This window comes from Pygoscelis adeliae, unplaced genomic scaffold (assembly GCF_000699105.1).
Source record: "Pygoscelis adeliae isolate BGI_AS28 unplaced genomic scaffold, ASM69910v1 Scaffold71, whole genome shotgun sequence".
NCBI classification, from domain to species: Eukaryota; Metazoa; Chordata; class Aves; order Sphenisciformes; family Spheniscidae; genus Pygoscelis; species Pygoscelis adeliae.
In genome coordinates this window covers 11614626-11631269 of record NW_008824356.1, presented here as the reverse complement: position 1 = coordinate 11631269, position 16644 = coordinate 11614626, and the positions used below count along the sequence as shown (strand labels likewise).

At 38.0% G+C, this 16644-nt stretch overlaps 1 protein-coding gene across 1 annotated transcript in view; it reads right to left on the bottom strand.

Annotated features, from left to right (window-relative positions):
• Positions 1-441: 441 nt before the first annotated feature.
• The window catches only part of SPATA7 (spermatogenesis associated 7), a 33149-nt gene continuing 16946 nt past the window's right edge, over positions 442-16644 (bottom strand). The window contains exons 6-12 of the mRNA XM_009319519.1: positions 8415-8893; positions 7233-7299; positions 5491-5561; positions 4470-4523; positions 3005-3082; positions 1495-1552; positions 442-1134 (exon numbers count right to left, since the gene is read on the bottom strand). Coding sequence (XP_009317794.1) covers positions 640-1134; positions 1495-1552; positions 3005-3082; positions 4470-4523; positions 5491-5561; positions 7233-7299; positions 8415-8893 — 1302 coding nt within the window. The 3' untranslated portion in view covers positions 442-639. The remainder of the gene's footprint in view (positions 1135-1494; positions 1553-3004; positions 3083-4469; positions 4524-5490; positions 5562-7232; positions 7300-8414; positions 8894-16644) is intronic.

Here is a 16644-nt window from a genome sequence, read left to right as displayed (position 1 = left end):
CAGCACCAAAAGAAATTCTTATGTTCGGAAAGTTGCCTGTCCACACTCATTCCTTATTTCACCCCAGGTAATGCAAGGAAAAGGTATGTTTCTTATGTTCTACAGTTACTGTAAAAGGAAAAAAGTTGATTATAAGAACTTCGTGCCTCAATGGGATTTAACATCAAACAATGCCCTCTTCCAGGATGGACAAACAGATCCATCTCTGCTCTGCAGGTATGTAGTATACCAGGTTTTGATGTGTGTAAGTTGAATTCTTGCAAACTACAAAATCTTGGATCTTTATAGCAGGACCACAACTGAACTAGCAATGAATTTTATTTATAATCAATAAAAACAATAAATATTTCAGAACTTACTATTACAGCTTTTTAAAAATATACATCTAATTTTAATATTCTCAAAAGTTCAGTTATACAATTATAGACAAAATTTACAAAATTTTTTTGATAAGTGACACTTTACCCTTTAGAGTCTACATTAATACAGAGATTAATTAATGCCCAATTAATAATATCCTGCTAGAGAGATTTTAGCAGTATTTAAACAAATTGAAAATAAATAATTTACTACTATTTAACAAATGGCAATTCTCCACAGAACTAGCTCTATCCCTATTTAACAGCTAAGTTTTCACTACTATTCTGAATAGTCACGTGAGATCTGAAGGGCCTCTGCAAAGCTTTCCTCAAGATCATCAAGTTCCTTGTTGGCTTCCAAATCAGTGTCACAAGTAATCAAGTTTAAAGTTGCCTCACATGAGGGTGAAGTGTCTGGGTCTTCTTCAGATTTCGCACAAGGATCATACTCTGTCCCAGCATCCATCATTTCAGCGACATCTTCTGAAAAGTCGTCCTTGCTCTGTGGCTCCTTTGAACTTTCCCTGCATACTGGTGATTCACATTTGTTTGGTTCCTTTAACGATAAGTCCACGTTCCCAAAGAATTCTTCACTTTTTGTAGCTTCTCTTTGCCTCTGACTTTTGCTGGTAAACTCAAGCTCTTCCATCATATCAAACTCTTGCAGATCCAGCGAGTCAAAGGCTTCCCAGCCTGCGTGGATTTGCTCCACGCTGCTGCCCGGGCTGCAGCCGAGGTCTGCTTTCAGTACATCCAACAAGTGGCGCATTTTGCTCTAGGGGGGGTGAAGGAAGACAGGGTTGATACTTCTCTAGCCCCATGGTGTTTATCTGCCCAGAACTCAGGGCTTAATTCTGACATAAGAGAAGGGAGGCTGCTTGCAATCAAGTGACTAAACTATACAGCAAGTGTCACCAAACTGAGTTGACTATTGTCCCTTTTTTGTGACTGTGCCTGTGACTCCTGATCTACCGTGATCCATGAGTCTGCAAATCTCATTTACGGAGAGAGATGCTCCCCACTCAGCATTCTGGTTACCTTTACCCACAAATATACCAGTGCATTTCCACTGTACTTTGGAAACATCACTGAAGTCATATGCAGAGAGGGAGAATATTATAGAGGCAGCACCTACCTCATCCAAACGGTTCTTATTTTCTTGTATATGACACTCAAACAGTTGTTCCAGAACTCTACAAATGAACAATTAAAAGTTGGTTTTCTTCCTGTGAAATCATTTAACAGAGCTACATAAATTAATGACCTTAGATTTTTATTTTCATTTCTTAGCTGAATGGGACCACTAAAGACTGTTTCAATTATGCTCTGTCACGAGGAGGGCTACCCGGAGTCAGTATCCCACCGGCCACGTGCTCAGCAGGCAGACCCAGCTTTGGGCAGCGGATGGTAACCATGGGGTGATTTGTAGCACAACTCTAGGTGTGTTTGGTCTGTTGGGTCTATGCGCTGGGAGAAACCAACAATCCAGTGGTGGTTCTACTGGCATGCTGAAGTATCCAAAATCTCTTAGGTGCACCATAGTGGCTGATACACACAAGTGTAAATAAAGGGAATGAATAAAATCCAGCTTCAGAAAAAAATCCAGAGAAAAGTCCTTAGTCCCGAGAGCTCTCTTCCGTTGCTTAAGCAAGACGAGAAAAAAATTCAGCATAGAGGAAGTGTTCTGTGACAACTAAGGTAGACAGTCACTGGAACAGATTTCCAGAAGGTCAAGTGAATTTAATCTAGCTTTTGTAAAAAAAATTAAAAAAAAAAAAAATAGTGCAAGAAGGCTTTTAAGGGAAGTCAACATTACTGTAAAAAAGAACCAAAGGAGACTGCTCTTGAAATTTCTCAAAAATTAATTTTTTGATTCAGTGTATTTAACATTCTCACTGATAGCCTTGACACGAGGGGGGGGAAAAAAAGAGTGTGCACAGAATAGTAATACAGCTGGGAACATTACCAACCCAGAGGAAGATCAGAATATTATGCTGAAATTAAACTGCCTTGAAAATGGAATTACAAAAATGGGTTAAAATTCTGTATCGGAAATACTGCAGGTTTTTTTTTCTATAAACTGAGAGTTCTTTATCAGAAAGAACAGGTACGGAAAGAATTTGGGAGTACTACTCAAATACATGAATTGTATCATAACTTACTGTTGAATTTTTGAAAAAAATCTGATTTAGCAACTGGTGAACCCTTATCTGAAACACTATGTAATCCTGACAACCCACGTTGAAGATTGAATTGATACTGGAACAGGAACAAGGACAGAAGGGAGACAGAGGATCTGTTGTGTGAGAGATTAGTAACTTGGTTTATTTAGCAAAACAGATGTTGCAGAGTAAAATGATTTCTTCTTAGCGTTACTCCACCTAGGGTTCCAGGTCTGTTTCTAACAGAGGCTTTATCTCATGGTACATAGCAGCAGATCGAAGTAGATGACCCACAGGTCTTTCCTAGTTCCCCTTTCTCACGTAAAGCAAAAAAGAAAAGGAAACAAAACAAAAGCAAGGGGTAACTGTGTATCTAAATATTCTTAAAGGCAAAGAAATGATTACTAAACACTACTTCCCTTTCTTACCGAGCCTATGCATTTCTGACACAGCATTACAAATTTGAAAACAACCGTAACCTACCTGTTAGAAAACAGCCCAAGGCTAAGAATTTCATTTGTTACATCTTCAATGAAAGATAAATACAGAAGCTCCTCTTCTCTGCAGGGAGAATAGAAACCCCGATGTTAAATGTTTTAAAATAGAGACACATTACATAGTGCAGTAGGTCCAGTCACCTTAATGGCATTTCCCATAAAGAAGATTGTATAGTTCTTGGCACCAGCTGCTGTTTTTCAAAAAGGTAATTCTATCAGGACAAACTAAGCCTTTCATTCAATTTGAATAACAATAAAAAAACCTCTGTAAAATATCAGACTGTTAGAAAGGTTGCTATGTTGCTTCGTGTTTATGCTAACTTTCTGTTGTGGTATAAATTAGCACAGAGATCCTGAGTGAGGAAATCAGCAAATCTTGGAAAGCGTTCAGAACCTGCTTTGCACTCAAGAAGAAAGGGGTGCTAACTGGGAAGAAAGTGTAAAATCGCAATTTGATGCTCTGAGTAAAGGCTTCCAAAGGAGCTTCTAGAGAATCTGACTGCAGCTGAAAATTGCTAATCCTCAATGGAAGCTCAGAAAAATGTAAGTGCTTATTTAACAGCCTCCATTCCTTTCAAAGAACAACTCTTTGATGTATAAAATCCTTGTTAGTGTGAGATGTGGCTTTCACCTCTTTGATCAAATTTCTCTCTATTTTAATGCCTCTTAAAGCCTTGTTGATGCCAATTGCTCTAAATGGGAAACTCTCAAAAAGTCTGGAGTTCTGTTTGGAAACCAACAAGAAAGAAAACCCCAAAAGAAAGGATTTCAGTGCTGTTTCTCTTTCATAGCATCTTTCTAAATATCCCAAAGTATCCACTCAAACTCTATCGAATCATCTTCCAGTCTTAATAAACAGAAAATAAAAAAAATGGGATACATCTTGCATGACTTTCATTATGGAAAATTTGTCATCCAGCCTGAAGAATGTCATTTTTGTTCCCTCTATAGTCAAGAAAGATATCTATAGCTGATCTTTGATACCTATATTACATCCTTAAAGTTAGGCAAGAACAAGCCTGTCCTAAAACACAAAGAATTAAATAACTTTCCCAAGGTCACATGATAAAGCATTGGCAGTGTTTCTGAATATAACTCAAACCTCTTCTAATTCTCATCAAATTTCAGAGCAGAAGTGTGGTAAGAATGCCCTTCAACTTGATATTTTATTTTGCCAACATTTGCTTCAGAGATTACAGACCGAAAAAGAGCTGGAAATGTTTAAAGTATAGACTTCTCTTCTTGTCCAGTGGCTATCTTTCTTCCGAAGTTATAATGAATTTTCTCGGTTTTTAGAGTCACATAGAAATTTGTAAGTATTATGTAACAATTCATAGTCATGTCAATTCTACTGTAAATTGTGAACTGCAGTTTATTCTGCTATCAGTTTTGAGGAGGAGTTTCTAGTTTAATGTTGCAAACTAGCAGAAAAATGGTTTAAGCATACTTACTCAGCCTCGATAGTCCTCCTTGCTGAAGACTGCTGAGAATACAATGATGTCTCTCTAATCAGAAAATCAGAGGGTAAGAAAGAGAGCAACATTCTAAAAACCCTTTATACTACCTTGCATCTCATTTTCTTCTGGAGCCATGCTGCGCCATTATCCTGCTTCCTCTTGGAAAAAAGCCCGCCAGAACACCCCCAAACCCTGCTCCAGCAGCAAAATCCACTGCTTACACTGAAGCCTGAAAGACTATGCTTCAAGAGTATTATAACACCTCACTAGATGCAGTGCTCTAACACTTCAAAAGACCTCAGTGTTACTTCAGATGCTATACAGACCTCCACTATCCACAAGAGTGCTTTTTTTACTCAGAGTACAATTTTTTCCTCAGGTAAAAATGCCTTTCTATGAAAAGGCCAGAGAGCAAATCAGCGAGTCATGCATGATACTTAGGTCAGCAATGAGGACAATCAGCTGGGAGCCCTTGGGTTCTGGTCTGATTTCCAACACTGTTCTTGTATTGTAGACAATATTCTAGATCTCAGTGTTACTTTTTCAGAAAAAGATGTGGGAAATGTCTCTGGTCTGCAATTCTCGCAGATCATCGATTCAAAAGGCTGGACATCTAGACACCCTTTTTCCTGAAAGGAAATACCAATTGGAATACCAATCCAGCATTTAGTTGTAGTACTGTGTGAGAAATATAGTCTGCAAGCCCAGATGTATGCTTGGATGTACAGAACTAACGGCTGTATTAGCGTGTCATCGCTCTCACTCCCGACAAAAACACTCATCTATTTCAGAGCTCTCTTTCTTAATTGGCTTCCCAGGGGAACTATATCATAAGAAAATAATGAATTTTGAAGTTGGGAAAGGCCATTGATCTAAAAAAACCCAACGAAACAAAACTCCCGTGAGAAGAGACTTATAAAGAGTCATGGTAGTGAAGGCTTATGGCCTAAGAAGCAGCTGTTTAGTAAGCAGGAAGGAATGCTTCAAACGTTCCTTCCTGCTGTAAATCGGGCACCTTAGGAAGGAGTATGGAAAAGCAGCTATTCCTCTCTCAGGCACATCCACAGTGTATCTTCTATTTTCAGCCTACAACACAGAGATAAAATCTTTATTATCAGTGCAAATACACAGCAACTTTCACCATTAAAATGAACCTAATAACTATTTGTGATTAAGCAGCCCTACAAAATTTATGTCTTTTCTGAGAAACTTTGGGTAAACTGAGACACACGGCAGCAAAGCGTCATCAGCTTTGACATCCAAAATTTTAGTCAGGGGCAACAGGAGATGTGGAACATTTCTCCTCCGACAAGTATGTCAAAGATGAATTCTATAAAAGCCAGAGGGGGTCGATGTCACCAACAGGAGTAAAATTTGGTATGCAAAAACAGGAACCAGCACTCTAAATCACATCTCTTGAGCTGCTTGCACAAAGCTGATGGGAAGTAAAGTTGCTGACTGCCTGCATTTTAAATGATAATGCTCTGAAAGGGCCACTGTAAAGCTACGTGACTTACTGTTGTCACTTTTACAACAGCGAAAGAAGAAGTCAGATATGACAGTTTTGAAATGAAATCAGAAGTTCTTCATGGAACTGGAGTGGTCTTCTGAATAATCATTTATAAGCTTTTCTTAATGAGGTCAGCTGCAGATCAATTCAGATGGTCTCTCTCCTATCTTCAGTAAAGCTATAAATACATACTCTCTCCCACCCCTCTCCTCCAATGAATAAAGCATAATTATTTGCCTTACTAAGCTAGAGGCATGAAGAGTCTGACCCTGTAGCCTTTATTCAGGAAGAAAGTCCACAGTTATTCAAGTACATCTCTTATGTTTGTCAGTGCCATTTAAGGACTTGTCTGGATAGTGTCAGCAAGATAAAGCACAAAGTAAGATCTGATCAAACTGATCAGTATGTTTCTGATCAAACTCTTCCATCCAAATATTAGTACAAATTAAGACAAAATAACTTCAGATTTGAAGTCTTCAGAAATACTCAGGTCTTTTGCCTGCTTCCCTCTGCCTCCCAAAGATGCTGGTATTCCATTTCATCTTTAAAATTTAATAATCTTAAGCCACCACAGACTAAGGCAATTTCTGAAAGACCAAATAACTGAAAAACTAAATTCAACTGTCACAAACACTTAGCAATTCAAATCAAAATAATGGGTGCAAACATTCTGTGACTACGACAAAAAAAATACTAGGACCTGGTAGAATTTGAAGTAGTGTGATTTTTCATTAAAGCATTCCAGATACATTCAGCAAGACAGAAAGCAAACAGTATCAAGGAAAACTTCACCACCCGCTGGTTTGGGTGCTTCCTCAGAGGAAGGGACTCCTTGGTTCCAATTCTTCCTGTTGAGGGCTTTATGGAATATGTTATCCAATGTAAAAATGAAGAAAAAAAAAATCCTTGAAAAAGAGGTACCTTCTTCTGCTGAAAAATAATGTACCAATTATCTATGCCCTTAACAGATACTTAAGTGATAGTGCACTTGTAAAAACCGTTGAAAAAAAATAATTTAAAGTTTTGTAATATCCTAAGATCTCTTCACATGCCTCAATATTTTTTCTTACTGTTTCTACTTGTTCTTCTGAAACTCTCTCCCCCCTACAGAACTAATTCATCTCATGACAATAAAGAAAATGAAACTTAAATCAGTTGTATACTGCTGTGACAGAGATGAAGGATATACTCCAAAATGATGGTGAAGGGTGTGGTAAGAGTACCCAGATGACTGATAGATGTATTACCTTCAATGTGATCTTCTGCTGTTCAGTCATAACTTTTCTCTCAGACGCTTTGTCTGCAGATGGAAAGCTACAAAATTCAGAGATGTATTAGATTTCCAAGAAGGCTACTTTCAAAATATGCAGGATGAGAACACCAGTGCCACTGTGGAAGTTTCCCATCAATCTGAACAGGACCTAGTACTAAAATGTCTCAGACAGTTTAGAAAATTTCTGCCAGACTTCCGTTCACATAATAAAACTAAGTTATAGGTCATTTTGAAGGATGCCAACAGTCATACATAGGTGATCCAAATCCATTATTTCGCTGCATATTTACAGGGGATAGCTAAATTATGCAAAATAATTGTTCAGAATTGAGAATGGAGATGATCCTATACATTAAAAGTGCACCAGGAAAATATATGACACACAGCCAGTAAATCAATAGTTGCAATATGGAGCCAAAGCAATCATAATTCCAGTCTTGTGAAATTCCTACTTCGTTCTAGGACAAAAACAGAGTTAGACATGCAGGCACTGAGGACACAAAAGAGAAAAGATTTCTCTTTATGAGGTAGTATCAGTAAAAACCAAAACTAAATCAAAACTGTTTAATTTGCTAAGAAGGAGTTCAATGCAAGAGAAGGACATTAATTTTATATAAAATATTTCATATAGGATACATCTGAAGGCATTTAAATTAAAATGATAAAAAGACAGTGAAGAGCTGTATTCCAGAGTTAAAAAAAAAACAGAAAGATGTTTGCATGATGTATTAATTAACGAACTGGAAAGTATGAGACTACAGGGGCAACAGTGGGGAACTACTTGCATGCTTATAGTGGTTAATTCTTTGGAAGACAGAAAGTACAACTATACACCAGAGAGAGCCAGGAAAAGAAAGAGGGAACGACTATCCCCAGCAGATGTGAGATCCCACAGTTTGGATTTAGTGGCACTTTGTATCCAATTTGTATAGATGAAACTAGTTGCTCCAGAGAGAAGGCAACAAAATATGGCAGTGAAAAAAGGAAAATCACATTCTGTTCTAGCTTTTGCTAAGGCATATCTAGAATAATTTCAGAATAATTATTCTGGTTTTATACAAATGTAAATGAGAGCAAAACATGGTGCTTTTATGAAGATACTGTTATGATAACATCTAAATTCCACAGTTTCAAAATAAAGTTTTAATCTCTGTACCTGATCATATCAGTCTGTGTTTGAGCTTCCACATGCTGCTTGCAGTGATTTTTCCTTTTCCTTCGAGCAGGAGTGTAATACCTGTACTCTGACAGGAAAGATTTAGCATCTGATATTAAGGTGCGTGGAGTAAAAGGTTTTCGGCTATCAGTAAAGAATTCAGAGTGCCTGTCTAGAAGATCCCCACTGCATACTTTGGAGTTGCTTCCTTGACACCTCTGGGAATGACGAATGCTCACAAAACTATCAGTGGAGCAACTGCATGAAAGTCCAGAGTGTTTTCTTGGTGTACTTGATGTACTGACACTTGAGTTTGAGTTAGATGCATTAAATATATTCCGACAATCTTTTCTGGCATATTTTCCTGGACTGGAGCGAACCAAGCCATGCTCGCCGTAAGGAGACAGCGCTCTTGATAGGTACTGTGCCTGCTGAGCACCGGGGAAGAGACCGTCTTTGTCTTCTGCTTCCAAGAAACTCTAGAAAAAATTAAAACAAGACTGGATTGCTTTGCAAGTTACCAGCTTTGCTCAAGTTGGTACTCCCAGCTATTACTGTTACCAACTTGGAGGTATTTTCTATGTAAAAACTTTCCATTTTTGTAAGATCAAACTGGTTTCAGAGCAGCACCAGTGCTAACAGATTTTAAAACCTAGCCATTGGAAATAAGAGAGTAATAAGAAAATGGTTTGCTTCAGTAGCAAAACATTGGTGCTTTGTTACAGAATATTGAGGGCTACATCAAACCAAGAGTTCTAATCATTTTAGTCCAAAGGCTCAATACATTTTTAAAAGTCAAGGAATCACTGCATTGAGGCAAATTATGTTATCTGGGTATGTTTTGTTCATACCACCCGGGCATACTACCAATAAGGTAGACATTATCCATAACTATCCTACTGACTAGTTCATAGTATGTATTCTCTTCAAGTGTGGAGTTGTTGCCTCTCTCTCCAAATCCTATTAGCTTCAAAGCGTATCACACACCAGCTATCTTTATAAAATGTATATTCTGTATGGGGCACCGCTCACTGATTCAACTCAGACCAACACGGAAAATACTGTAATGTGGTTTAAGACACAGAATAAGAAAACTATAACTAACTGTTTATTCCATGTGTGACCCTTTTCTTCCTGTAGGTGGGAGATGCACATCTGTGGTAGGGCTGTACAAACACAGGATGTTACCTTTGTAATGGCATCCTGCTCCACGAGAAATATCCTGATTGCTATAAATACAATCATAATGTCCTCCAGCAGACACAGTCAAGTTTCTATCCTGTTCTCCTTTGGGTTTCTCAACCCAGCAGGTACATAGACAGCTGTGAAACTTTCCCTCTAAGGCTACAGAAAACCAACAGTGCGAGTAGTTAGCTTACTACAGTTAAATGGGACGGATAACAACGTGCTGAGTTTATGAATAGATATACTCTATTTCAGGTGATGGTAGAGAAATGGTATTACTGCTCCTGCTTCTTAACTGTTCAACAAATTAGAGTTTAAAAATGTACTTCAATTCTCAGAAGCAAACTTATATTCAATGTTACTTTAAAAGGATACAGTTAAAAGGCTACTAGTTAGACAACAAACTAATAGAGACAAATCAGTAGTACTAAGGTAAGAGGTAGGCAGTGTGTGGTTCAGACTAATATTATGGTCAGCTAACTCACTCCTCACCAAAAGAAGCACAATATAAGTCTAATTTATATGCAGGTTGAAGTCCAGGTGTCAACTTTAGTCAGTAAGAACGCCTAATTGCGGTTTCCAGTAACGATCTATTTTGTATAGAATCTAGCCAAACAAATCTCGATGTGGAGGACAACCAAAACAAAATGGGAAACCTTATAGCAAAAGCTCATCTATGCATCTCTTCTTTTTCTCTTTGAGATCTGTAACGTTATTTTTAAGTATTGAGTAAGTTAAAAAGTTAGTGAAGTGAAGCACCGCAGCAAATATTAAGAGTAGTTAATAAGGAGGAAGCCAAGTACACCAGAGACTAGCGATGACCATGAACATAAATCTGTCCTACAGAAGGTGATGGGGAATTTTCCAACACATTCAATTTTAGAAGGGCTGAGTCTTATCAGAAACATCATTTTAATGCCAGGGTTAAGAAAACAGTTGATAACCTAAAATCAAAACTTGAAAACTAAGTCTATCATTGAGAAAGGTTAAAGAATGAAGTATTTGGAAAGACCATACTATTTTTTCTGCTTTCTGAAAAAAAAATCTTAATGCTTAAAAATTCAAAGTTATTCCTGAATAGTAGTATGACACTGTGGCAAAAACAAGACAGAAACACAACTAAATCTAAGTGACATCTTAAGCTTTTTTTAATTGGTCAAATGAGAATGAACAATTCAATAGAAATTTTATTTCTCTCAGAGTTTTGAAAAATCTGCCACTCCAAAGCATAAATACCTGGACAGGGTATGTGCACTAGTAAACGTGCTTTACAATGTGTCTGAAAAGTTAGGAAGCATCTTAGCAAGACAGCTGTTGTATATTCTTTTCCTACCTAGGATACAGGCACCCACTGAATATTCTGTCAGTGAGTGAAAAGTATGTACGACATTTTACAATCTCCAAGGACAGCCATATTGCAGAATTAGAATATTAAACCAGAAGCCTAACAGCAAACAAAATTTTGTATAAACTAACTTATTTCATCCACATGTATAACTATTTGTGCAATTCAAGTTCTGTTACACACAACTGTATGATGGAGAAGAGATGACTCACGCTGTCACGTCGGACTACCTAGGAGTACAACGCCCAGCGACAGTGCTTGCATGTAGGTCCTGCAACACTCAGGGAGATAAGCTGAGGATAGTATTATTCTGGAAAATCTCATTTCCATACCGTGCAATCAGAATAATACAAGGCAAAATAACAGCTAAAATAAAACGACATCTGACAAAACCCATTAAAAACCAACAGCTAACAAAACCAAATTAATTCAGTTTTAACTAACTAGCCAGACTTTTTAAAGTAATTATTTTACTTTCCTTACAGTCAGGCAGTTCATATAGCTCCACATCAACAGCAACTAAGTGCTGCATGATTTAAGAGAATATATACAAGAAAGATGTTTCCTAAGAAGAAAATTCAATTTCTAAGGCCAATTAAGGACCAGAGTTCTAACAAACCTGAAGTTTAGGTTCAGATAGGCTAACACAGAGATTAACTTGTTGGTGTACCTCCACCATCTGAACAAAGAACAGGAATATAAGGAGAGACCTGTACAGGCCACAAAGCTCTGCAGTGAAAAAAGGGACAAGGGGAAGTTGATTTCCATATGTGTTCCATTCATCTCTATTACGCTTCTATCAAACAAGTAAAAACCATTAAGTAGAAGCATCACATTACTGAAGTCACTGAAGGAATAGCTGCCCTATAGAAAGCCTGAGAAAGAGTGGATCCAGTATGATATGACTTAAACATATGCTGTGATATGCATTTATTTATGACATACAACCCTAACTGCCAGTTGAGAAGATTCACCTAGCAGCCCATCCTGATCTTATAATTAATCCATGTAGAAATTATTTTGAGAGACTAACACTGAAGCATGGATTCAGTGGATTTCCAGTGGTGCTTCATTGCCTGAGCACAATATAAACCTGGAGAAAATCCTCAAGAACGCTTCTTTTTGAAAATAATCAGGTGATTAAGATGTGGATTGAAGGTTGGACATGTGATTTTCCCCACCAGTAAGTGACAATGGACTGAATGGCAACAAAAGCGGCAAAATCAACTGTAAAAGAAAGTACCTGTTGGAATTCTGCAATATAATCAATACTTGTGAGACTTTTGAAGTCTCCTACTGGAGGAGGTATGGAGGGGAAAAAATCCAAACAACCAAACTTGGAAATCCTTATACATTTGTTGAAAATTCATGACATTGTAACCTACTTACATAGTATAGGATAGTAATATATTACCAGTTTACTAGTAATATATAGTATAGAATATTAACCTATGTAATTCGTAGTATAGCTTGTAAATATACATAGATTTTCTAGTCTATCATTCAAATCCTAAAAAAGGTGTTCTTAAAAGTCCTAAGCAATACGACTCTTACTGTACAAATGCTGCATTTTCTCATAACACTGCTAGTGTTACTGCTTTGAATCTACACTATTCCATTTTTTCCCTTTCAGAACCACTTAATATTTTAAATTAAAACTCAAGATGATGAATATACATTTTGTGGCATGTAGTAAATGCTATTTAGAGGAATATTAAAAAATGCAGATAGTTTACCAGCAAAATTAAGTCACAGATCACACTGCTGTGATACCATATATTTCCTTCACAACAATTCCACACAATAATTTTCTCCCACATCAGTAAGACTTATCTATTCTATTCCAGTACCCCAAAATGTCCATAGTTGCTGATGCTTAATGCAAAGAGGTATTTTTTCTTAGTTAGCTGAGCCAAAATAAGCCCTTCTTGACGGTGTCTCATGTGAGCCAACTTTATTTTACTACTACAGCACAATTAAATGCTGAACTGATAACATGCAGTAACAATGCCAAACAAATGCCTGTGTTAGCAAGCAGTATAATAAGGCTTACCAGTGTGATTGTTTGCATATAAAGTACTTGCAGTGGTAGCTCAGCACTATAGAAAACAGATAAGACTGGAAAGTTTCAGAATCCACCTATATAGATGTTTTGAAAAGCCAATTCCATACCCTTCAGTATGTATTATAAACAGCTTAATTTTTCTTGTATACTTTTTACTCTCAGTGATTAAAACAGTTCATGAAGCTGCAATATAAATCAGATTGTAGAAGCATTTGTGAACATATGATGACTGATGCCCTGCAATATACAAAATAATAATTAAAAAAATATATTAAGTGATATTAGCCAATTACACAACTACACCTCCTGAAAGCCACATGTTCTATTCCTTGGAAGCAGTTGAGCTGATCCTAAAACAAGACAAAGGTACAGGGTAAACATGGCAATATCCTAAATTTAAGCATTCCTTATTTATGAGGAAGCTTAGGGCAGTCCTTTTCTTCTCCTCCTCAAACATATCCTAAGTAGAACAGACCAAGTAGCTAAGGTGGCTTGAATGACGTAGTCATTCAAGTACTGAGAAGGAAGAATGTCTTTTGAAGCCCTTACCCTAGGGTAAACCTTTACTGCCCAAACAGGTAGGCAATTCAGCCTTAAGATACACAAAGAAACAATATCAGGAACAAGGAACTATGTTGGCAACTTCAAAAAGATTTTAAGGAGTGTCAGAGAATGCTGTTTGTCTGCAATTTGTCACCGAGCTTTCAGAAAATTCTTTGTACACCTGTGTTGGTATAGGCAAGTTAACCGTAAGCAAGTATGTTAATTTTCTTCTCTAATCTGTATCTATAAAAACATCAGATGCTTAGCTGGGAAAAAAAAAGATGACAAAAACATGCCTACAAATATGCAGTAACACACTGATTGAAAGATATTTAGCTCTATTCTTCACATACAATTAAAAAAAAATATTACTCCATGGAAGTATCATAGCTTTGGACATTAGTCCTATCAAGAACTGTAACTAATGTAATCTGGAGTCAAGAATCTTGACATCTATCTTGCTTACCAATATATGTTCCTATTCTATTGATTCAACCGTGATTTGTTTTGAAAGACACGAATTTACTCAATGACACATTTCAGCAGTAATAACCCCCTTAAAAAGGTTTCATAAATTACATATTTATGCTTCAATTATGTTAGTCACAAAACTGGGGTAAACAGAATATTACTTGCAGCAAGCTTGTATAGAGAGGACCCCTGAATCTTCACAGACTCTATGGAAGACAAAGTTCAGTAAAAACAGATCAAAGCATACCGCTGTCATCTGATGGGCAAGAGAAGTAACACAAAGAATCCAGATTTCTCTCCAAGTTATTTTTACTTTCTTAAAGAAGTTTAGTTTCTCAACTCAAAAGCCACTGACATATCAGCTGCCTTATAAAAACCAAACTTTGAAAGAAAGCTTGCTAAATCTGTTTTTACATAAAAGGTCCAAAGGCACCTCTCACTGGGGTCACTGAAGTTACACCAAGATGAATTTAGTCTTGCAGTTAACTGGTTCTTGTATGAAAAGGTCTTCCAATAGAATAGTTCATCTACCATCACAAAATGAGATCAGAGAGACACTTTATGAACTGCACTGTCAAGATACAGAAGCTGCAATTTTGTAATAAATGAGCGTCTGATTCTTTTAACTGGAGACAGCTCCATTTATAAGCCACTTTAATACCACTGTAAGTGGGCCGAGCGCCTGCTCTCCACTGCCTGGACAGAGCAAAGGTCTCCTGTAGTAAGCGACAAGCTGCCTTTACAGTTGCTGCTCTCATAACCCCCTTGTATGTCATCTGTTCATTTCATTACACACTTTGATAATTAGTTAAGAATTGAGAAAGGCAAGAGAGAAAATGCACGCAAATATGTGAACAAATAAGACCAAATAAGACGCCTCATCTACCCGTCTTTTAAATACTTCCAGGGATGGGGACTCAACCACTTCCCTGGGCAGCCTGTTCCAATGTTTAACTACTCTTTCAGTAAAGAAATTTTTCCTCATGTCCAATCTAAACCTCCCCTGGCGCAACTTGAGGCCATTTCCTCTTGTCCTTTCGCTAGTTACTTGGGAGAAGAGACCAACACCCACCTCGCTACAGCCTCCTTTCAGGTAGTTGTAGAGCGCGATAAGGTCTCCCCTGAGCCTCCTTTTCTCCAGGCTAAACAACCCCAATTCCCTCAGCCGCTCCTCATAAGACTTGTGCTCCAGACCCTTCACCAGCCTTGTTGCCCTTCTCTGGACATGCTCCAGCACCTCAATGTCCTTCTCGTAGTGAGGGGCCCAAAACTGAACACAGTATTCAAGGTGCGGCCTCACCAGTGCCGAGTACAGGGGCACGATCACTTCCCTACTCCTGCTGGCCACACTAGTTCTGATACAGGCCAGGATGCCATTGGCCTTCTTGGCCACCTGGGCACACTGCTGGCTCACGTTCAGCCGGCTGTCGACCAACACCCCCAGGTCCTTTTCTGCCAGGCAGCTTTCCAGCCACTCTTCCCCAAGCCTGTAGCGCTGCATGGGGTTGTTGTGGCCAAAGTGCAGGACCCGGCACTTGGCCTTGTTGAATCCCATACAGTTGGCCTTGGCCCCTCGACCCAGCCTGTCCAGGTCCCTCTGCAGAGCCTTCCTACCCTCGAGCAGATCAACAATCCCGCCCAACTTGGTGTCATCTGCAAAGTTACTGAGGGTGAACCCACCATGACACATGGTGTCAACCATCATTATTACGCTACATGGAAAGAGAGGAGCAGAAGAGGAGTACAGCTGTCCCCAGGACAGCTTATGCTTTCCCTGCTCCTCCACTTGACTGTGAGATAAACTACTGTCCTTGAAGTAATTTAGTTGCTAGCGATCCCATCCAAAGACTGCTCCATTGTGCCATTTGAAAATGAGCCTACTCCTTAGCTTCTCACTTAGGTCTTCTGCTAAAAGTAGAGAAATGCATGACGCACTGTAAACATCCATAACATCTTAACCCACAGCTCTAGATGGAGTATTTTAATCTCTGTGATCAAAGTACTCTCTTTGATTAAAATAACTGATTATTTCAAAAAGTCAGTAATGAAATCTAGGTAACCACAACAGAAGTAACTTTCTCAGTTCATTACATATCATAGCAGATTCTCACGTTACAGTAACTTTACATTTATGACTAGATATAACAGATAAAGAATTCACTGTTCTTGTGCATTTAAACCCCTGTACAAAACAGGCAAAGAGCAGGCCAGTCAGGTTCAAGACACATTATAGCTATTCAGTTTCATAGTTGGCTCAGTGTATAATAAAAACACAGAGGTTTTAAGAAATGTGTAACATGTATTATATAGTTTAGAGGAATTATTTTTTACTTCTTTTTGGTTTTACATGCACAAAGCACAGTCTCAATTGAAAACAGTTTCTGTGCTCTATTGCAGCATTAAATAATAATAAATGCAGCTACACGAAAAATGAAAGTGATGAAATAAAGGCACCAGACTTACCAGAATGCATAAAAAGTAAATGCTAATGAATGAAGCCTGTTGAAAACAGAAAGTCAGGTGCATACATCAAAGCCGGTTAGCATGTATTTAGCCTATAATCTAGTCAGACATTGACCTTGCCAGAGTTACAAGGGTTATTATATTTTTATATACATATA